The 19,454-nt window shown below is 36.8% G+C and overlaps 1 protein-coding gene across 1 annotated transcript in view; it reads left to right on the plus strand.

Annotated features, from left to right (window-relative positions):
• LOC114051036 (ATP-binding cassette sub-family A member 10-like) overlaps window positions 1–19,454 on the plus strand; it is a gene marked incomplete at its 5' end in the record, with an annotated part of 106,515 nt that overhangs the window by 66,332 nt on the left and 20,729 nt on the right. The window contains 6 exons of the mRNA XM_027873157.1: window positions 2,134–2,241; window positions 4,139–4,315; window positions 5,669–5,782; window positions 10,329–10,448; window positions 14,483–14,569; window positions 15,128–15,219. Of these exons, the coding sequence (XP_027728958.1) occupies window positions 2,134–2,241; window positions 4,139–4,315; window positions 5,669–5,782; window positions 10,329–10,448; window positions 14,483–14,569; window positions 15,128–15,219 (698 nt within the window). The remainder of the gene's footprint in view (window positions 1–2,133; window positions 2,242–4,138; window positions 4,316–5,668; window positions 5,783–10,328; window positions 10,449–14,482; window positions 14,570–15,127; window positions 15,220–19,454) is intronic.

The following is a 19,454-nucleotide window of genomic DNA, read 5'->3' on the forward strand; positions in this document are numbered from 1 at the left end:
GAATGAGATAGTAATTATAAAACACAACATAGTGCCTGGAACATAGTGAGCTCAATATTATCATTATTCCCTATTATATCTTGAATATATAAAGATACTTGATACAAAGATTTCCCTACCATTATTATTTTCTTTCTTAATTTCCCTCACATTTATAAAGAAGAAGGTGGTAAAAGAGAAAGAATATGATCAACATCAGTGATTTCTAACAGAAGTGATCTGCTTCTCTTCCAGTGCTTCTCTAGGAGAGTCACTTAACCTTTCTGATGCCCAATTTCTTCATCTGTAAAATGGAGAAAATAATAGCTCCTACCTCAAAGGGTTCTTGGATCAAATGAAATGACTTATGTAAAGTGTTTCACAAATTTTTAAAGTGTCTTATAAATGTGAGCTTATAACTTATAAATAGTAATATTACTATTAATTTTGATTTTTAGTTAGTCTGTGATTGAACTTTTCTAGGTGAGTTGTTTTTATACAATGTAGCACAAAATAAGTGCTTTATAAATGCTTGTTGACTGATAGCAAACACCTTACTTTTAATTTTATTTTTTCAGTCTTTTGATTCTACCCCCCAATATTTCTATCTTATTGATTTTCTTTGGTCTCTTCTAATATTTAAGCTTGACCACTTTTTTTCGAAGATGTTTATTCTCTTTTGAATTCTTTCCTCTATAAATAAAATTTCTTTTTTTTCTTGCTTTATTTCTTCCAAGTATTCATGTATTCCTTGTGGAAAATTTATTTTTTTCCTTTGAGTCCCTCTTTGCAGTTGTTATGGAATTATGCTCTTCTTTTAGGTTGGATTTTTGGATACCTCTGGTTCTATAATATTTCTTTATAATGGTTGGTGTCTTTTTCTTTTGACCAAGGAGGTCAAAAAAGTAAAAAGAAAGTTCTCATATATACCAAAAAAAGTGACTTGCCCAGGCTCACACAGCTGGTAAGTGTCAAGTATCTGATCTGAGACCAGATTTGAACTCAAGTTCTCCTGACTCCAAGGGTGGAGCTTTATCCACTGTGCCACCTAGCTGCCTCCTGAGCTAAGTCTTGAAGGAAGCCTAGGAAAAGGTCAGGTGATAGAGCACTCCAGACATGAGGACAACCTTGTATTGGTCCAGAACAATAGCCATAGGGATGGAAGAATACATCTGGGTGCTGATCATGTGATTTTCTCCCATTCTTGGGCTCTAGCAGGGTATTTAGGTCAACAGATAGGATCACTTCTCCCTCTTTAATTTTCTTAGAATGCTTTAATCTGAATCTTTTCTCTGTCCTTATTACATTCTACCTTATAGCATACATATTTATGTACATATTATAAGCTCCCTATTAGAATATGAGTTCCATAAAGGCACAAATTATGTTGTTTTTGATTTTTGTGTCTTCAGCACCTTGGAACAGTACCACGCATGCGTGAGAGCACAACTGTGGTCATTTTTGGTTCCTGAATTTATTCCTTTTGTCTTTATGACTTGGTAAACCTCTGTGGAAGGAGGATGGAGGCAAATGTGATCTCTGGGTGGCTGTGTGCATCTGCAATCACATACTTAGGTTGCTCCAGAGCCTAGGCATGGCACTTATGAGAAAGGGGAGCTGAGAGAGGATAAAATTTGTGAGAGTTGTGTGATTGGTTCTACAGGCAGAGCTCCTTGTTTCCATTGGTAACAGAGGTGAAGCCTTCTCATGTGAAGCTGTTTTTTACCCTTCTTCCAGTCTCTTCTGTACTGAAGCCTCAGCTAAAATCCTACTTTCTACAAGAAGCCTTTCCCAATCCCCCTTCCTGTTAATACCTTCCCTCTGTTGACTATCTCCTTTCACCCCTATTTTGTTTGCACCTTGTTGTTTCTGTTTTGTCTCTCCAATTTAGGCTACAACTCCTTGAAAGCAGGGACTTTTAAAAAATTCTCTAACATTTTAATTACAGTTCCTGGAACATAGTAAGTGCTTAATCAATGCTTGTTGACCTGATCTTCTCCAAATGTAACACTTTTTGGACTTTTTGATGGAGAATAAGTTGTATAACTTTGATTGTTTTTACTCATTTCAATAAAAATTTAATAATTATTTATAGTTTTTCTGATTTACTGCTCACAATTTACTACCTTACAATATTTATTCTTCACTTTTCAGGATGATGTCTCCATAGGAGTTGGTTTTATGGAGGCATCCTTTTTCTGCATGTTTATTGCAACCAGCATTTCTCCTTATATTGCAATGGGCAGCATCAGTGATTATAAAGTAAGCACGAGTAACTAAAACATTTTTTTTTTGCTAATTGTCATTGTAATATTTTATATGCATTGATTTTCTCTTTAAACAATCTATTAAAGTTCATTTATGGAACACATGGTCCAGCTCTCATTTACATCTTTCCATGGGTGTGATTAACATTGTTTTAAATAGCTAGATGAAGAGTTTACTAGTCATCCGATTTTTAATGCCGAAAATTCTCTCTACTTGAAAACTACAATAAAAATATACCATCTTCAAAAGGAATCAATTTACACAACCCCATATATTTATTCATGAAATTTCTTGAACTGTCACGTATCCATTTTCCATCCCACAGAAGTTCAAAGTTGACTGACCTATTGAAATTCAATATCACATTTAAGAAAGATTAAGTGACTTTTCCAAGGGCACAAAGGTAATTAGTAGTAGAGTTAGATCTAGAGCCCAAGTCATCTGATTCACAGCACAAAACTTCTCCCCACTATATAATTTATCTCGTTGTAGGAGGAATGTCTCAACCCTTCTTAGGCTTGTATGGTACCACCAAAAGAAGCAGCATTACGAGGTCTAGGCTTCATGGCATGCCACGTGGCAACACCTGTGAGATCCCCAATTGCTGCAGCATGTTCATGGTTTGCAAGGGTGGAGCTCTGACAACAAATCACCAGGGGGAACTTCTGAGACCTGCGGCTAGAGTAACTGGTGTTATAGTAGTAGTAGTAGTGTAACTAGCTTGAGTATGAAAAATTGATGATGTTCTTTCCCCTGTCATCGAAGAGGGATTTTCAGAGACTAACTGGAAGACATGGCCACAATGGCTCATAGAGATCTGGAATGAGAAAAAAGGGAGTTACTGAGATCATGCTGAGCAGTGCAAGGACCTGTATTCAAAGAATGCTTTTAGACCTGCCCAAAGTTCCTAACATTCATTTAGGGAATAAATGAAAGAAGAGCTTTCACTTTCAATGTCCCGGTAGGAACCAAGAGATCCATGTCAAGCAGTGGAGCAAAGTAAAGGAGTAGGGAGAATAGAAGAGACACACAGTATGAATTTTGTTCCCACAATGCCTTTGATATCTCTCTCCATTTCTGCATTCATATACATGAGCATGATATTAGTTCAGCCAGAAGTGGCCTCATAACAGGTTTTTCTTGCCTCCTTTGTCTCCTTTCTTTGATATATCATTCGTTTGGGTGGCATTTTCATTCCCTAATATGTAAAGTGGACCATGTCACATACCTCCCACCCTCTCCTCAAAAACCTCTAATAGTTCCCTGAAGGTTAAGATACAAACTCTTCTAGAATTTAAGACTCTCTAAAAACTAATTGCAATTTACCTTTCTAGCCTTTGTTTACATTACCTCTTGGACTGTATCTCATTCCTCATTTTGTCCTGGGCTCTCTGTGATTCGATGAAAGTCATTCCATTATGCCTAGTATGTACTTTCCCTTAATCTCCAACTATTGAAATACTTTTGTTTTTTCCTTCAAGGCCAAGCTCAGATACCACCTACTCCATGAAACATTCTATGATCTCCCACATACTACTACCTCCACCTCCCCCACTGCCATCAGTCCTGGCTAAATGTGATCTCTTCATTCCTCAGCACTTCACATTTCCCCTAAGTATTTCTCTCCTTTTTTTTCTTGCCCCTGGCACTTTCTACCTTGTATCATACTTATTTGTACACACGTCTTATTCTATACCTCCCTCCTCAAGATTATAAACTCTTTTGAATCAGTCATACAGATTGGTCCATATAATATGTCTAAGATGTATGGAGCATTATTTTAGAAATGAACATTTTTTAGAAATGGACATTTTTATGTCACTGACATTGTTAACATTTCTCTAAACTTCAGTTTTCAAAACCAATTTGTATCTTTCTGTTTCTCCGTCAGATAAAAGCTCAGTCCCAGCTATGGATTTCAGGGCTCTACCCATCAGCATACTGGTGTGGGCAGGCACTGGTGGATATTCCTTTATATTGCTTGATTCTCTTTTTAATGTATGTCATTAACTACCTTATAAATAATACAGATGAGGGCTGGCCAACAGTTTTAATCCTGTTTGCTCAGGTAAGTCACAAAATTTATAGAACAAAGAAATTTTCATTAGAAAGTCTATGACTTAAGACCTGTACAATCAAACAAATGTTCAATAATGTTTATTTATCATATAGGAAATAACTGGAGCATGCTTGTACTATACAATTATCTTTTTTTAAAAATCAGTCAACAAGTTTTTATCAAGTGCCTATTATGTGTTAGGTATTATGCTGACACTAAATACAAAGACAAAATGGTTTCTTCTTTCAAGCAGATTACATCCTAACAGAGGAGACAAGATGTAGGTATAGACAGAAGCATGGATAAGGAAAGGATAAAGAGATTCTAGAGGAGAGAATAGAGTAGAGTGAATTAGTTAACTAAATGGTAGAGACTGGGAAGTGAGGAGAGTGTAATTAGAATAGGAGTAATGGTCTAGCAAAGTACTGAGGGGTAGGGATCATGGAAGCACATATGTGCATGGTAAAATCAAGAGTGTGACTATCCTGATGTGTAGCTGAGTTGGAGCAGCAAAGTAAATCATGGCAGTTGAATAAATTGATGAAATGGGAGATTATGGTATTTGAAGAAAAAGCTTGTATACTGAAGTCCCCTAGTATATGGGCAAGGTTTGGCTGGAAAGGAAGACTACAAACCAAGTATTGAATTGAGAAAGGAGAAAGAATGACCTGACAACCAGTAAATAATCGCCGCCATGATCTGGATTGGGTGACAAATATGTATATTGTAACCATCAAAGGATGAGAAATACTTGAGTAATGTTGGCAGAAGTGAAGTCTGGAACTGGCAGTAGGGAGCAAGGAGCATTCTGACATACCTCCTAACCCTCCAGAACCAGTGTGTCATATCAGAATCAAGTAGGAGAGAAGACGCAGCTTCACTTGGATGATCCTGAATTGCTGGCCATCCATTCACAGATAGGCCTCTGTGATTGCTAGAAGATACGAGGAAATTAAGAAGCCTAAAAAGAAAGGAAGCTTATTAATAATAAAACTAGATTTCCACCTGGCACAGTGGAAGGGGCATATAGATCTGGAGTGGGGCATTGGAGACATAGGGTGGAGATGAATGGGGATTAAAGAATAGAAAATAGGATTTGGGGAGTTAGGTTTTGAGGTTTACTCATAGTTAATGTGTGATTCTGTGTTACAGTGACTGGGATGGTAGGGTGGGGAGGAAGTTTGCTAACCACGGGGGTAAGTATCTGGGGAGAATAATCATTCCAGGTCTTGGAGTGGTCTCCGTGCCTCCCCACGTCTGTCTTGCAGAACTCTTCCTGGCACATAGTTCTTAGAATTTGGCAAATTTGCCTGGACAGCATTTGCCTTTCTAGTACTTAATATACTTTTCTGTTAATTTCAGATCCTGTGTACTGTTGGTTATGCAGCATCTGTTGTTGTCTTCACATATGTGATTTCATTCATTTTTCGTAAGAGAAGAAAAAACAGTGGCCTTTGGTTTTTTTGCTTCTTTATTGTAAGTACAGAACACACTATATATTAATTTCATTTTTTTACCTACAAAGCTAAATACTGTCTTTTTATATTTGCAATGAACTGTACAAATTAATATTATTTCATAAAATGTTTGTATTACAGTTGGATCATTTTACAGCCTCTGATTTCTATCTATATCTTTACCTATTTCTCTTGGTATCTCTTCATGTCTTGGACTCTTTTGTTTCATTGAAAAGAATAGAATCAGAATTTTAGAGAGCTATACAAGACTTGAGAAATTATCTAATTTAGCCACTTTTTATTTTAAAGACAAAGAAACTGAAAAAAACAAAGACATTAAATTTGCTTGTCCAAAGCCATGAGGATGGCTAGTGAAAAAAAGGTTTAGCATTCCAAAGTCTTTAGAACTTGAACCAAGTGCATCACACTTTCTTTTATGTCTAATTGTGTAAGAAGTACTCATGTTGATTTATCATTGATTCATCCTCATTGGTTCATCCTCATTGATTTATACTCATTTATTCATTCTCATTTTGCAAATCTCTTTATAATTGGGCCTCCAAAGGAGCCTGGGACAATTTGCATGTTTCTGTATAAGCATAAAGATGATTCCTAATTGGAAAAGGGAATGTTGAGTGTAATGTAACACTGAGTACTTGTATAAGGGATGGAGGTGGTGCCAGAACTTTTTGGAAGAAAAATATGTATTTTAATAACCTCTTCAGAAGAGACCCATGGAGAGAGAAAGAAAGTCTTTGGAAGATGAAGATGTGTAGGGGAAGCCAGCTCCTCAGTATGTCTCTGATTTCCAATTTGTCTCCCTATAGATTTTGGAGACTTTCCCTTGGGTTAAACCAGACCCTCTCTTTTGGTTGGACTGAGATGTCATCTCATTCTCATTCAAAGAATTTACCCACTCATGTATTTTCTAGTATATTCTAAACTGATTTCTGCTTTTGTGTACTTGGATAAATAGGTTTATTTGTGACCATTTATGATGATTTTTTTTTCTGTAACCAGATTTTATGGGAAAAGGGCAAGTAAGGAGCTAAAGATTAATGACTAGATAAATATAATTTTCTTGTGGATGGGTTTCCACATGTAAGCTTTGTGTAAGTGTAAAAGGTCCAGGAAAAGTCCAACTCATGCTCATTTTACCAAGTCAGAGTCAAAAAATAAGCTACTTCTCTGATCTCTCTCCTAAAAATTGCGCTCAGAGAAAGAAGGAATGATAGTGAAACAACCAGAGTATTTTGCTAGTCTCCTTGCAATATCAGAAGAAAGTGAAGAAATTTTCTTTTTTTTAATTTTTATTAATTTATTTTGATTTATCAATAATCACTTCCATATGCTTTTGAGTTTAAAATTTTTCTCCCTCTTCCTCCCCACCACCCTCCCCAAGATGGCACACAATCTGATATAGGCTATACATTTACATTCATATTAAACATATTTTCACATTAGTGATGTTGTAAGTAAAAATTAAAACCAATAGGAGGAACCATCAGAAAGAGGAAACAAAACTCAACAGAAAAGAAAAAAAATAGCAATTCAACTTCCAGTGTTCTTTCTTTGGATGTGGATAGCATTTTCCATCACAAGGCCTCTGGAGATGTCTTAAATCTTTGTATTGCCAGGAAGGGTTAAGTTTATCAATATTAGTCAAAATGAAGAAATTTTCCAGCATTTGGGTGGAACCCCCTATGGCAAAATTATAGGAGGGTATGAACTGGTTCACATAGGATGGGTAGCCATGTATGGTTTGAGTTGTAATCTGCCCCATTAAAGTCAATGTCCAATTGTATTTGAGGAGTTTTCTTTGCAAGTTAATGCAAAGGACTTCTACTCTAGTTCCTAAAAGATAAGTATAGACAGCAAATAAGACTCATGCTTTTGGTTGAAAGTCTACGAGGCACTGGTATCAGTGGTATATGATTAGTGTAATAGCCTTCAATTTCTATTCCCCACCCCCCAACATATTTCATAAGTCCACAATCATAGGGACCAGCTAGATATATAACTTAAAACTATCTCTGTGGATGGGGCCCCAGAGTAATGCATATATTATAGTCAATTTACAAACATTATCTGTTATAGTGGAATGATAAGTTCCCTTGAAAGTAAGATGACTATAAGAAAATTAGGCTTCTATTCCAGAAGATGGTGGTGGCAGGATCATGTTGTCAGGGAGCTCCAAATATCTTGTGGAAATGAGGAGTATGAATATCTAAATGAAGCTCAGAGGACATGATAACCAGGATGGAGATCATCTTATAGATAATAGGCTGAGAGCCCTTAATCATCTGCCTATCACTTTAATACCAACATCTCCTTTGGTTGCAGGAACCACTTAGCCCTTGCAAAAATCACATTGGTTTATTTATCATAATCACAGCCAAAATGTGAAGCATGCTACTTTTGAAGCAGAACTGTAAAAGATAAAGATTTCTCAGAGTCACTTCATACAATCACAGAATTTGAGCATTGTAAGGGAACTTGGTGGCCACTGAGTTCAATCCATTACAAAAAGGAATCCCCCTCATAACAAAAAGGAATCTCAACTATACTATACCCAACAAGTGGTCTTTGAATCTCTCTTTGAAGAAATGGAACTCACTATCTCTTTAGACAACCCATTCTTTTATGGGTCAGGGCTAATTGTTAGAAGTTTTTCTTGGCATCTTTCCAAAATTTGCCTCTTTGCAACTTTCACCTAATGGTCTTGCTTCTACCCTATGGAGCCAAACAGAGCAAGTCTGATTCTTCCTCCAGATGATAGCCCTTCAAATACTTAACTGCAGCAATCATGTCTTCCTTCAGTCTTCTCTCCTTCACGCTGAACACAACCAGTTACTTCAAACAACCCTCCATTGGCAATGGACTCAAGGCCCTTCACCATACTGGTTTCTCTGTTCTGGGGATACTTTCTGGTTTATCAGTGTTCTTACTGAACTACAGTACCTGGAACTGAACACAGTGCTCTAGATGTAGATTGATGAGGGCAGAGTACAGTGGGATTATCACTGCCCTGTTCTTTGGAGCTATCCTTTCTTAATGCAGTCCAAGATTACATTAGCTTTTTTGGATGCTATACTAAAATATTCAGGTCTTTTTCAGAACAACTGCCATCTAACCCAGGCCGTCCTCATATTATATTTATGAAGTTTGTATTTGTGCCCAAAAGTAAGATTTTACATTTATCTCTATTGAATTTCATCTTATTAGATTCAGATAAATGTTGAAAAAAATCACCTGATCTTTTTGGATTCTCGCTATCCTGGGATTCTTCTTTATGGCTGTTTCATCCCCATCTCCAAGACACATCCTTAAGATCTTTCTACTTACATATCTAAAGTGTTAGCACTATGGCATTTACCCTTCTCTCCATTCTCTTCTGCTATCTTTAGTACTTCTCATTTAGTTCAAAGATACCCCCAGGGAAGTACCATTTTCTCTTTTTATGGTTTTATCAACAGTAGTAAATTTAATCAATCAATCAACAAGCCTTTCTTAGGTGACTGCTATGTGCCAGGCCCTGTTCTAGGCTCATGGGATACAAATACAAACAATAAAACAATCTTTACTCTCAATTTGTATGAAGGAGGTGAGGAAATCCTTAAACCACAGGAACTGAAGCAGCTTAGGAGAAATTAAGCCCTTCTATGAAATGAAAGTTAAACTAATGTGGTATCTTCTCTGACAATGGTTCAGAAACTCCCCATATTTAACTCTTTAATGTAGTTTAGGAATTTTTCAATGAATCGATGTTTATTAAGTACCTATTGTATGTAGAACTCTGCTAACTTCTGAAAAAAATAATAGCAAAAGTTAATGAAAAGGTCCCTTGATTCCAGGATGGGACTACGCAATAACTTCTGCCTGCTTTAATATTTTCTAACCAGGAAGAACCTTTCAGTTCTTGTCCTACTCTATTCTACCTTACACTACTCTACTGATGCTGCCCAGGAGTAGGGCTGCCACAGTTGTCTTGTGTTATAAGTAGCTCTCACACTTCTCCAATCAATCTTACCAAAAAAGTTGAAAGGTGATGTATCCCCCAAGCTCAAGTCTCAGCTTGGCACCTCTGCTCAGCCTCAAACTGTTGGGTCACTGTGCCCCATTCCTATACCTAGGCTTACGTCATATCCTATGTAGTTATCCTGGCTCCTGGCTCTGTCCCTGTCTCTAAGCCCTGAACTCTCCTCTGGAGGTCCCCTCTACCTAAGTCTACCCTAACCCTTCTCTTTGACTTAGTGCCTCCCAAAACTTTGCTCTGCTGCACTAAGACCTTTGCTTTTTTTTTTTTCTTCCCAAGGTTACTCAAAGCTGTTCCACCAGATGCTCGGAAATCTCCCCTCCCCCTTCCAAAGAATATGCCTCTCATTTGTAACATTCTTCTAGTGGCTTCTGTTCTATCTGATGTCGTGTATTCATGGAGTTATAACTTTTTTTAAATTATACATTCATGGAACTAATTAATGATACTAAACAGTATATGTCCATTTATACTCTGTAAATAATTGAAAATAGTATATAATTCTAACCTATTTGCAATTTTCTTTCAGATCTCTATGTTCTTATTTGGCATCCTATTTTTAAATAATTTTGATTTACTTATCATGCTCCCTTGCATGATATTAGTGCCTTTGTACACATTGGTTGGCTGTCTAACACTTTTTTATGAGGTAAGCAATGCTATTACTTGTACTAGGATATGGAAATATATGGCCATTTGAAAAAGCTTTGTTTCACACGGGGAAATATGCATTTTATAAAATCTTATAATTTTATAAAATATTGTTTTATTCTGTCTAACTTTGAGCAAGGAATGATGTTAGAAGAGGAAGGGAATAAGCATTTATTAAATGCCTGCTATATAACATATACTTTAAAAATATTATCTCATTTGGACAGCCCTGGGAGGTAGGTACTATTATTCCCCTCATTTTACAGTTGAGGAAATTGAGGCAAACAGAGTTCAAGTGGCTTACTCAGGGTCACATAGCTAGTAAGTTTCTGAGGCTGGATTTGAACTCAGATTTTCCTGACTCCAGGCCCAATGCTTTATCCACTGCATCACCTTAGTTGCTTCACCTAAGAGACATATGCGGTTTGAAGTCTCCTAACTTAATTAATTGCCTTTTCTTACTTATAAGACTAAGCTCAAATACACCTGGAAAAACTTTGATGGTATATGCAGATCAATGGAGAATCTATTTTTGTCTGTAAGGAGGCAAGAGTACAACTAAATAATCTCTTCACTAACATAGTTTCAGTGGCCATACACTTGTCTATGGAGGATTAGCCTTACCAAAAGGCAGCGTGACTGTCCCCTATTCCATTGTGCTTTCAGGGACACTAAGAAGTTTGCATTACCTTCTCCTTATCTCTGCCATACCCCTCTACCACCACTACCACCATGACACAGACACCATTTCCCTGATGTCTAAAATTCAACATTTAGAATAAATTTATTCCTATGGTTTAAGATTTGTTTTCCCTTGAGAAGGTGACATATTAAGGCTCATTAGTCATAGAGTCACAAAATTCTTAGTTGAAGCAAAATTTATTACTCATCTACAATGCACCAAAAAGAAGTCACCCAACCTAGCTTACTTGGCTTAGACAATCAGAGTGTTCAGGAGGACTAGCACATCTGGTGTAAGGGCTTACTGAGCCCTTTTCAAGGCTGCTTACCCACTTTTGGTGTTAATTGGATTCATCCAGCTCTTACCTGTGGCTCCAAGAAGCTATGTCCTGTCAGCCACACCCTTAATGGGAACAGTTTGTTCCAATGGCCATGAAGGTTGCTGAAGCAGGTTCTGTGGAGAGCTTAGGGTTTGGTCAGGCATCAAAAACACCAAGGTCATCCATTGCATCTATGGCTATCACCAGCTGTCTTGACTTTTGTCCTGCCGCTGGACTTTGATGACTCAGGAAGATTAAGGCTGACAACTTTGTGCAGCCCTGCCTCACTTTAATCCAATTTATGCCCAAGTCAAGACACCACTCATGATGTCACTGGTCTTCTTCGAAAATGAAGGACAAAACAATAACTATGAGCAAGGCATTGTGCTCAGCACTAGGAATCCAAAGGCAAAATGAAAAATAGTCCCTGCCCTCAAGGAGCTTGCATTTTATAGGGGTAAGGAGGAAGTGTATTCCAGATATGGAGGGGCAGTAAAGAAACTAGAGAATGGAAGATGAAATGCTGACATCAAGAAACTTGTTGGTTAATTTGACTAAATTGTAAAGTATATGAAGGGAATATTTAAAATAAATTCAAATAAATAGGCTTGGGCTAGATTGTGAAGTGTTTTAAATGCAGGAAGATGTGACCTCAAATGTGACCTCAGAGACTTACTAGCTGTGAGACCCTAGGGAAGTCACTTAACCTCTGTTTGCCACAGTTTCCTCAACTGTAAAATAAGTATAATAATATCACCTACCTCCTAGGGTGTTGTGAGGACAGAACAAGATAGTAATTATAAAGCACTTAGCACAATGTCTGGCAGATAATAGGTACTTCATAACTGTTAGTTAATATTATTATTATTCCAAGTTGAGGAGCTTATATTTTGTCTTAGAGATATTAGGGATCCACTGAAGATTTTTGAGTGGGGTAATGACATGTTTAGCATGATGAAGTAGAAAACATACTGGACTTGGAGTTATGGGACCAGGGTTTGAATCCTGTATCTACTACATACTACCTCTATGACTATAGGCAAGTTACTTAAACTCTCTGGGACTCAGTTTCCTACTTTGTTGAAAGTGAAGGCATTGGACCAGACACTGTCTCAGGTCTCTTCTAACTATGGATGTATAATTCTTTGAGAACTCCTTTAAGGTTATTTCCTAGCTTAGAAAGTTATTACTAGATTAGAGAGTTACTATTAGCTGGTAGTTCAATTAAGAGACTGTTGTAGTCCAAGTAAAGGATGCTGAGGGCCTAAATTGTGACTATGAGAAAAAAGAGAAGAGGATGAATTTAGAAGATTTTATGGAGGTAAAATGGGCAAGAAATAGTTATTGGCTGTAGGAGCAGAGTTTCAAACCTGGGTGACTGGAAGTATGATGATACCCTCATCAGAAATAGAGAAATTTGGAGGAGTGGGTTTGGGGTGAAGGGTGGGTAAGATAACAAGCCTTTTCTCAGAATGTCTCAAGTTTGAGATGTCAGCAAGACATCCAGATAATATCCCACAAGCAGCTGGTTAATTTGGATGATAATCAGGAGGTAGATGATAACTAGAAACATTGATTGGTATGAAAAATAATTTGCTAGAGGTCATTACTGAATCCATGGGAATTGGTGAGGTCACCAAGAAAGATTGTTAGAAAGTAAAGAGAACAGGACACAGGACAAAGCCATGGAATACACCAACAGGAAGGGTATATAACATGAATGATTATCCATTGAAGGGGACTGGGAAGGAGGAAACACACAGGTAGAAACCATCAGTAGATGACAGTGCATTATTGAACTGGTTAACTTTAGGGTCAAGATTGCAAAGGATCTAATGTGAGGCCAGAGCAATAGTAATGGACCAGGAGAACAGTAAGAATGACTTGAATTCATGGCAAGGATAAATGACAGGGTTAGAAGAAATCAGGCAAAGAGAGAGGTGGAAAGGTGGGAGGCAATGGTCAAATGAAGGAATTTCAGTGCTGTAGATCCTAGAGGTGCTTGATGGTTAGATCAAAGGTATGACTATTGCAGTGTGCGATTGAAACTGAGTAGAGATACATGTTGCGGAAATTGAGAAATTTGGTGAACTGAGATGGCAGACTGTTTATGAAGGATACCAGTTTATATGTTGAAAATCCAACTATATGGCCTTGGCTTGAAGTAGATAGGAAAACTGTTAACCTGGTACTTAATTCTTTGAGGAAAAAAAAAGGGAAGTGAAAGTGGCTCATAGATAAGTGTCACTACATTCTTAGGGTGATAGAGTTGAAATCTCAAGGAGGAAAAGTTGTTAATTGATGGAAGCAGGGGGAAGTTCTTTAACTGAGAGTAAGGAGCAATTTGTATGGCTATTCTTCCTTCTGACCCAGCATATCTAAGATGGAAAAGAGAGAATGTAAATACAGTGAGGTGGTGGTTCAAGGAAGCCAGTTTTCAATGAGTGCAAGAAGATAGGCTTGTCGAGGAAGAGGTTTAACATGAAGGGAAATTTGATAATGACAAAATGGGGATGCTCAAGTGTTCAATGGGAGCATGAATGAATTTATCAAATTATTTTCTGACGTATCTCACAGCGGAGATATGGCACTCAGAATCTTGATAGGAAGTGGCATTATAAAGGTAGAAAAAGGCACAGAAAGGGGAGAGTAGGAGCACCAAGGACAAACCTCACCTATTCCACAATTTTAGCCAGGGATAGCCTCACTTTCCTCATTATTTCAAAAGTAAATGTATAATGCCTGATTTAATGGGAAGGAAGGAAGGAAGGAAAGGGGAAAAGGAAAAGGGGAAGAGATAAAGTAAGTAGAGAGGGAGAAATTGAAACTAACAAACAGACTCATTGAGAGAACAAAGGAGTGTACCATAGAGAAGACTCTTGCCTCCACTTTTGAAGAATGCTTTTTTTCTAGAACACAGAGAAAACTCAAGCAGAATAAGGGAAGGAATTTTGCTATGTATCTTTCTTGTTAATTTAAATATAATTGACTAACAAATGAACTTCCATTTGGCCTTTTTTTTTTTTGACAGCTCTCTTATAGCTATTCGAAAAATTCTGATCACCATGAAGATGAAATAAATGGAGTCAGTAAAAGCAGCCTCTTAGTACTTTTAATAGTAAGGAGAACTTTCTTTTGGGGTTTGTATTTATGGGAGGAGGCGAATAATATTTACCAAAAAAAACTTGGTTTTATTTGAACTATGTAAAGCTTGTAAGCTTTTTGCAAATGTTTTAAAATCCATGTGGATATATATTGTGTCCTAAATTTGTAAGATTTTTGTTATTCATATATACTTTATAAAAGACAAAGCATTCCCATTGCCTTCCACCCCAATTATTTAGTCTCACTAAAATTCTAATGTAATAACCCATTTTAGCATGGAAATGACCTTAACTCTGTGATGCTATGCTAAGTGGAATGAGAGCTCTAGGAAAGACTTTAAATATGGGATTGGTGTTGTATGAGGTTTAGTGTAGCTAAGTGTAACTAAGTTTGTTATTAGGTTGTTCTCTGTATAATGCATTTCTCTAAGAACATCTAAAATGAGTTGCTTTCTGCATTGGTGGAAGGGGTATCCATATTTACTTAATACCTCAAAAATATGTGACTTTGTAAATCCTTTTGCTCTTTTATCATATTGTAACTAATGGTGGTTTTCTTTGTTTCTTGCTAGCCTTATCTTCATTTTATCATTCTCCTTTTTGTTCTGCGGTTTCTGGAAATGAAATATGGAAAGAAATCAATGAGAAAGGACCCTGTCTTCAGGTAGACAAAAACATTTACATTAATTTAAATATTAAATATTTGACTATCACATTAAGCACAAATAATCCAATTAAAACTATCTATTGGATGCCTATTGGGAACAACTAGGGGGCAAAGTGGATAGAGTGCTGGTCCTGGAATCAGGAAGACTCATCTTTGTGAGTTCAAATCCAACTTCAGATACTTATTAGCTATGTGACCCCAGGCACATCATTTAACACCTTTTGCCTCAGTTTCCTCATCTGTAAAATGAGTTGGAGAAGGAAATGGCAAACCATCCCAATATCTTTGACAAGAAAACCCCAAATGGGGTTACAAAGAGTCAGACATAACTAAAATGACTGGAGAACAACATTATTGGGAAGCCCTGTGCAAGGTACTATGTTGGATATAAAAGAAATATAAGGAATGGTCCTTGCTCTTGAGGAACTTAAATCTAATGGAATAAAATTCACTGATAAAAGCAGAATAATTAAACCCTAAAGTATGTGGCACTATGACTGGTCAGTGTTCGAATCAGTGAAAACAGAAAAAAAGTTCCATAGAAGTGGTAGAATTCGACTCAAGAAATTGAGCAGGAAGAGAAAAAGACTTTTTTTTTTAGGAAGGTGGTCACTGCAAAGGCATGAAGGTGAACATTGATGAGACATAGATTATAGGAAAATTGAATTAACTAGTCTTTCTTTTTTCTTTCCAGAAAACTCTTAGTGAAGCTTTAAGCTATACATATAAAAATACATACACATAAATACACACACAGCATGTATAACTATAGAGAGAGTATATATAATTATGTATAGAGAGATACACATATATAAAGTTGCATAAAGTGCACTCTCTCTCTCTATAAAGCTATATACAAAGCCAAATATAGGTACATATGTAAAGCATATATACATACACACAAACACACACATGATGGCATCTTGGCTACAGAAAACAGAGGTTCCCAACTTATGAGAAACACACTGAGTTATATATGTTTAGAGAACAATCTCATGGAATGGCTCGTCTTTCTGTAGAATAAGTAAATAATGTTAACATATTTATTATTGTATTTAAAATGTAGATTCTGTAGATTATTAAAATATAAGCTATGTGTCTGGACATCCCGGGATACCACCCCCCATCCCCTGCCCCAAACCCAGCCAGTAAAACATTTCCTTAATTCATGAACACAAAAAGCACAACTTCTACAATGTAGGAATCTGTGACAATTTCCAGTGTCAAAGATGAGGTGCCACTGGTACAGAACAGTGGTCTCTGCAACTTTTTTGATATCCTTCTCCTATTGGTAAAAGTTTTGAGCATCCTCCATCATATTTATCTATAAATTATATATAGGTACCAATATATTGTGTACATTATAAAATATATAAAATAGAAAAGTATGAGGTAAAGGTACATTAAGCATTATTTTTTATTTTTAAAAATTAATGATATAAAATATTTTGTTCTACAAAGCAATGTGATTGAATAAGCTTCATCAATTTTAAAAAAATCCTTGTTTGTGGGGCAGCTAGGTGATGCAGGGAGTAGAGCTCTGGCCGTGGAGTCAGAAGGACCTGAGTTCAAATGCGACCTCAGACACTTGACACTTACTACCTGTGTGACCCTGGGCGAGTCACTTACCCCTATTGCCTCACCAAAAAGCAAAAAAAAAAATTCTTCTTTGTGCTAGAGGGTATGGAAGACTTATAAATAATAGTTAGTAATTATTCAGTTAATTTGATCTTTCTAGCTAGCCAAGCAGGTGAATTTCTTTTTAAAGATAATTTAAATTGAAATATACACATTATAACAATGAAAAGATAGGTCATAATAATCAGTAAACATAATATTTCTCTGGGTGTAGATATTCATCATACAAAATAAAAAAAACAGAAGTAGATTATCTCATTTCAACTAATTAAATAATTTGCTGTATATATCTATTTTTTATTCTTTATCTGGTCATACTTATTTTCTTACTCATGTCTGGATATTTTATATGCATGAGGAAATCCAGAAGGCCAATTTAGCTGGCCAGTAAAGTGCAGCAAGGGGAATAACGTATAATAAGGCTTGTAAGGTTGGTTAGGGTCATCTTACAAAGGACTTTAAATGTCAAATAGGGGATTTTGTATTTGATTGTATAGGAAATAGAGAGCTATTGGATTTTATTGAGGATGTATATGTATTGGGGTGGTAGCATAATATGGGCAGAACAGATCTTTAAGAAAATCACTTTGGCAAGTATATGGAAGATGAATTAGAATGGGACCAGAGAGGGTTCCTAAGGCTAGGCAACCTATTAGAAGGCAATTGCTATAAGTCTAGGTGACAGGCAAGGAAGGCCTGGGGCAGCTATGTGGAGCAATGGGTAGAACATTGGGCTTGGAGTCAGGAAGGCTTATTTTCCTGAGTTCAAATCTGACTTCAGACACTTATTGTTTCCACTTGGGCAAGTTACTTAAACCTGATTGCATCAATTCTTCATCTGCAAAATGAGCTGGAGAAGAAAATGGCGCAACACTCCAGTATCTTTGCCAAGAAAACTCCAAATGAGCTCATGAAGAGTTGGACACAACTGAAATGACTGATCAACAATAAAATGAAGGCCTGGGTTAGGGTGGTGACTATGTGAAGAAAGAAATTACAAGCTTTTGCAACTGATTAACTATGTTGTGTCTAAAAGTAGAGTTATAGATGTCACTGGAGTTGCATATCTGGATTACTAGAAAGATAGGGGTGCTCTTGACAGAAATAGAAAAGTTCATAAGAGGGTTGGGTTTGGAGGAAATGATAATGCAATGAGATCTGCAACTCATTCTGTCCCACCAAAAACAAAGAAGAAAGAATGGAATTCTTATTGACTGATTACTGCCTTAGCAGAGAGAGTTTGCACTCTGAAGAGTGCCTGCTGTAGCCACAACATAGACCTGGGGAGCAAGAGATGGATGTACTAGGGAGGAAGTAGATTTTCCCAATGGTACCTGAGCAACTGTTTCCATGGGTGCCTGAATCTGGGTTAAGTTACAACTGACCTCAGGAACTAGAGGGAGAAGTTTGGAAGGTTGTACAGTGGCAAAAAGGGTAGAGTGGGGGTAGAGTTGGATTTTATTAGATGAAATGTTGTATTGGTATGATTGCATTGGAGACTAGTCCCATGATTTGCTGGCAAGGGAAGGGAAAGGAAAAGTGCTACCATTTTCCCACATCCCAGTTGTTTGACCATGTATCTCATGAGCTCATATCGTGGTTCCAACTTTTGAGACCAATAGTGTAGAGGATGAAGGAAAAGGAAAGTTAACGATTGAAAATATTTTAGGAAACTAGAAGAACATAGTGGTATCACCAGCAGAAATGGGCTAGTTGAGAATGGAAATTGGTTTGGTATGGGGCAATGATGGAGTGATGAGAGGCTTTTTGTTTTTTGTTTTTTGTTTTTTTTTTTCAGTTCAATTAAAGGAGCACTTTATTGGGACTACACTTTTCTTGATACTAGTTTTTCATTTGAAAATCATTCACCACACAGCTGCCAAAATTGTTATTCAGTCATTCAGTCATGTCCAACTCTTTGTGACTCCATGGTTCATAGCATGCCAGGTCCTTCTATTCTCCACTATCACATGAAGTCTGTCCAAATTTGTATTCGTTATTTCCATGATACTATCTCTCCACCTTATCCTCTGTGTCCCATTTTCCTTTTCCCTTTAATCTTTCCCAACATTAGGGTCTTTTCTCATCTTCTAATTATGTGGCCAAAGTATTTTAGCTTTAGCTTTAGTATTTGACCTTCCAGTGAATAACATAAATTAATTTCTTTAAGTATTGATGGATTTGATCTCTTTGTTGCCAAAATAATTTTTTTTTGTAAAGCGGAGAACTGACTATATTACTCTCCTTAAAAAACAAAACAAAAAAAACCCAAAAAACAAAAACCAACAACACTGGGTGCTCTAGGATTAAATTCATATTTCTATTTTTATCATTTAAAGTCCTTCACAATCTTGGTTGTTGCTTTGTTGGCTCATTGACTTTTCCATCTGATTATATGTTACTGCCCATTCACACCCTTTGTGATTCAGTCAAATGGCTGTACATGACACTGTATCTCCTGCCTCCATGACTTTCCACTGATCATTCCCAAATCTTGGAATGTTCCCCCTCCTCATCTCAGCTTCTTCATATCCTTAGTTTCCTTCAAAGTGCACCTGAAGGTCACCTTCTACATGAAGCTTTTTCTGATCTCC

This window comes from Vombatus ursinus, unplaced genomic scaffold, assembly GCF_900497805.2.
Source record: "Vombatus ursinus unplaced genomic scaffold, bare-nosed wombat genome assembly UNPS02014801.1, whole genome shotgun sequence".
Taxonomy (NCBI): domain Eukaryota; kingdom Metazoa; phylum Chordata; class Mammalia; order Diprotodontia; family Vombatidae; genus Vombatus; species Vombatus ursinus.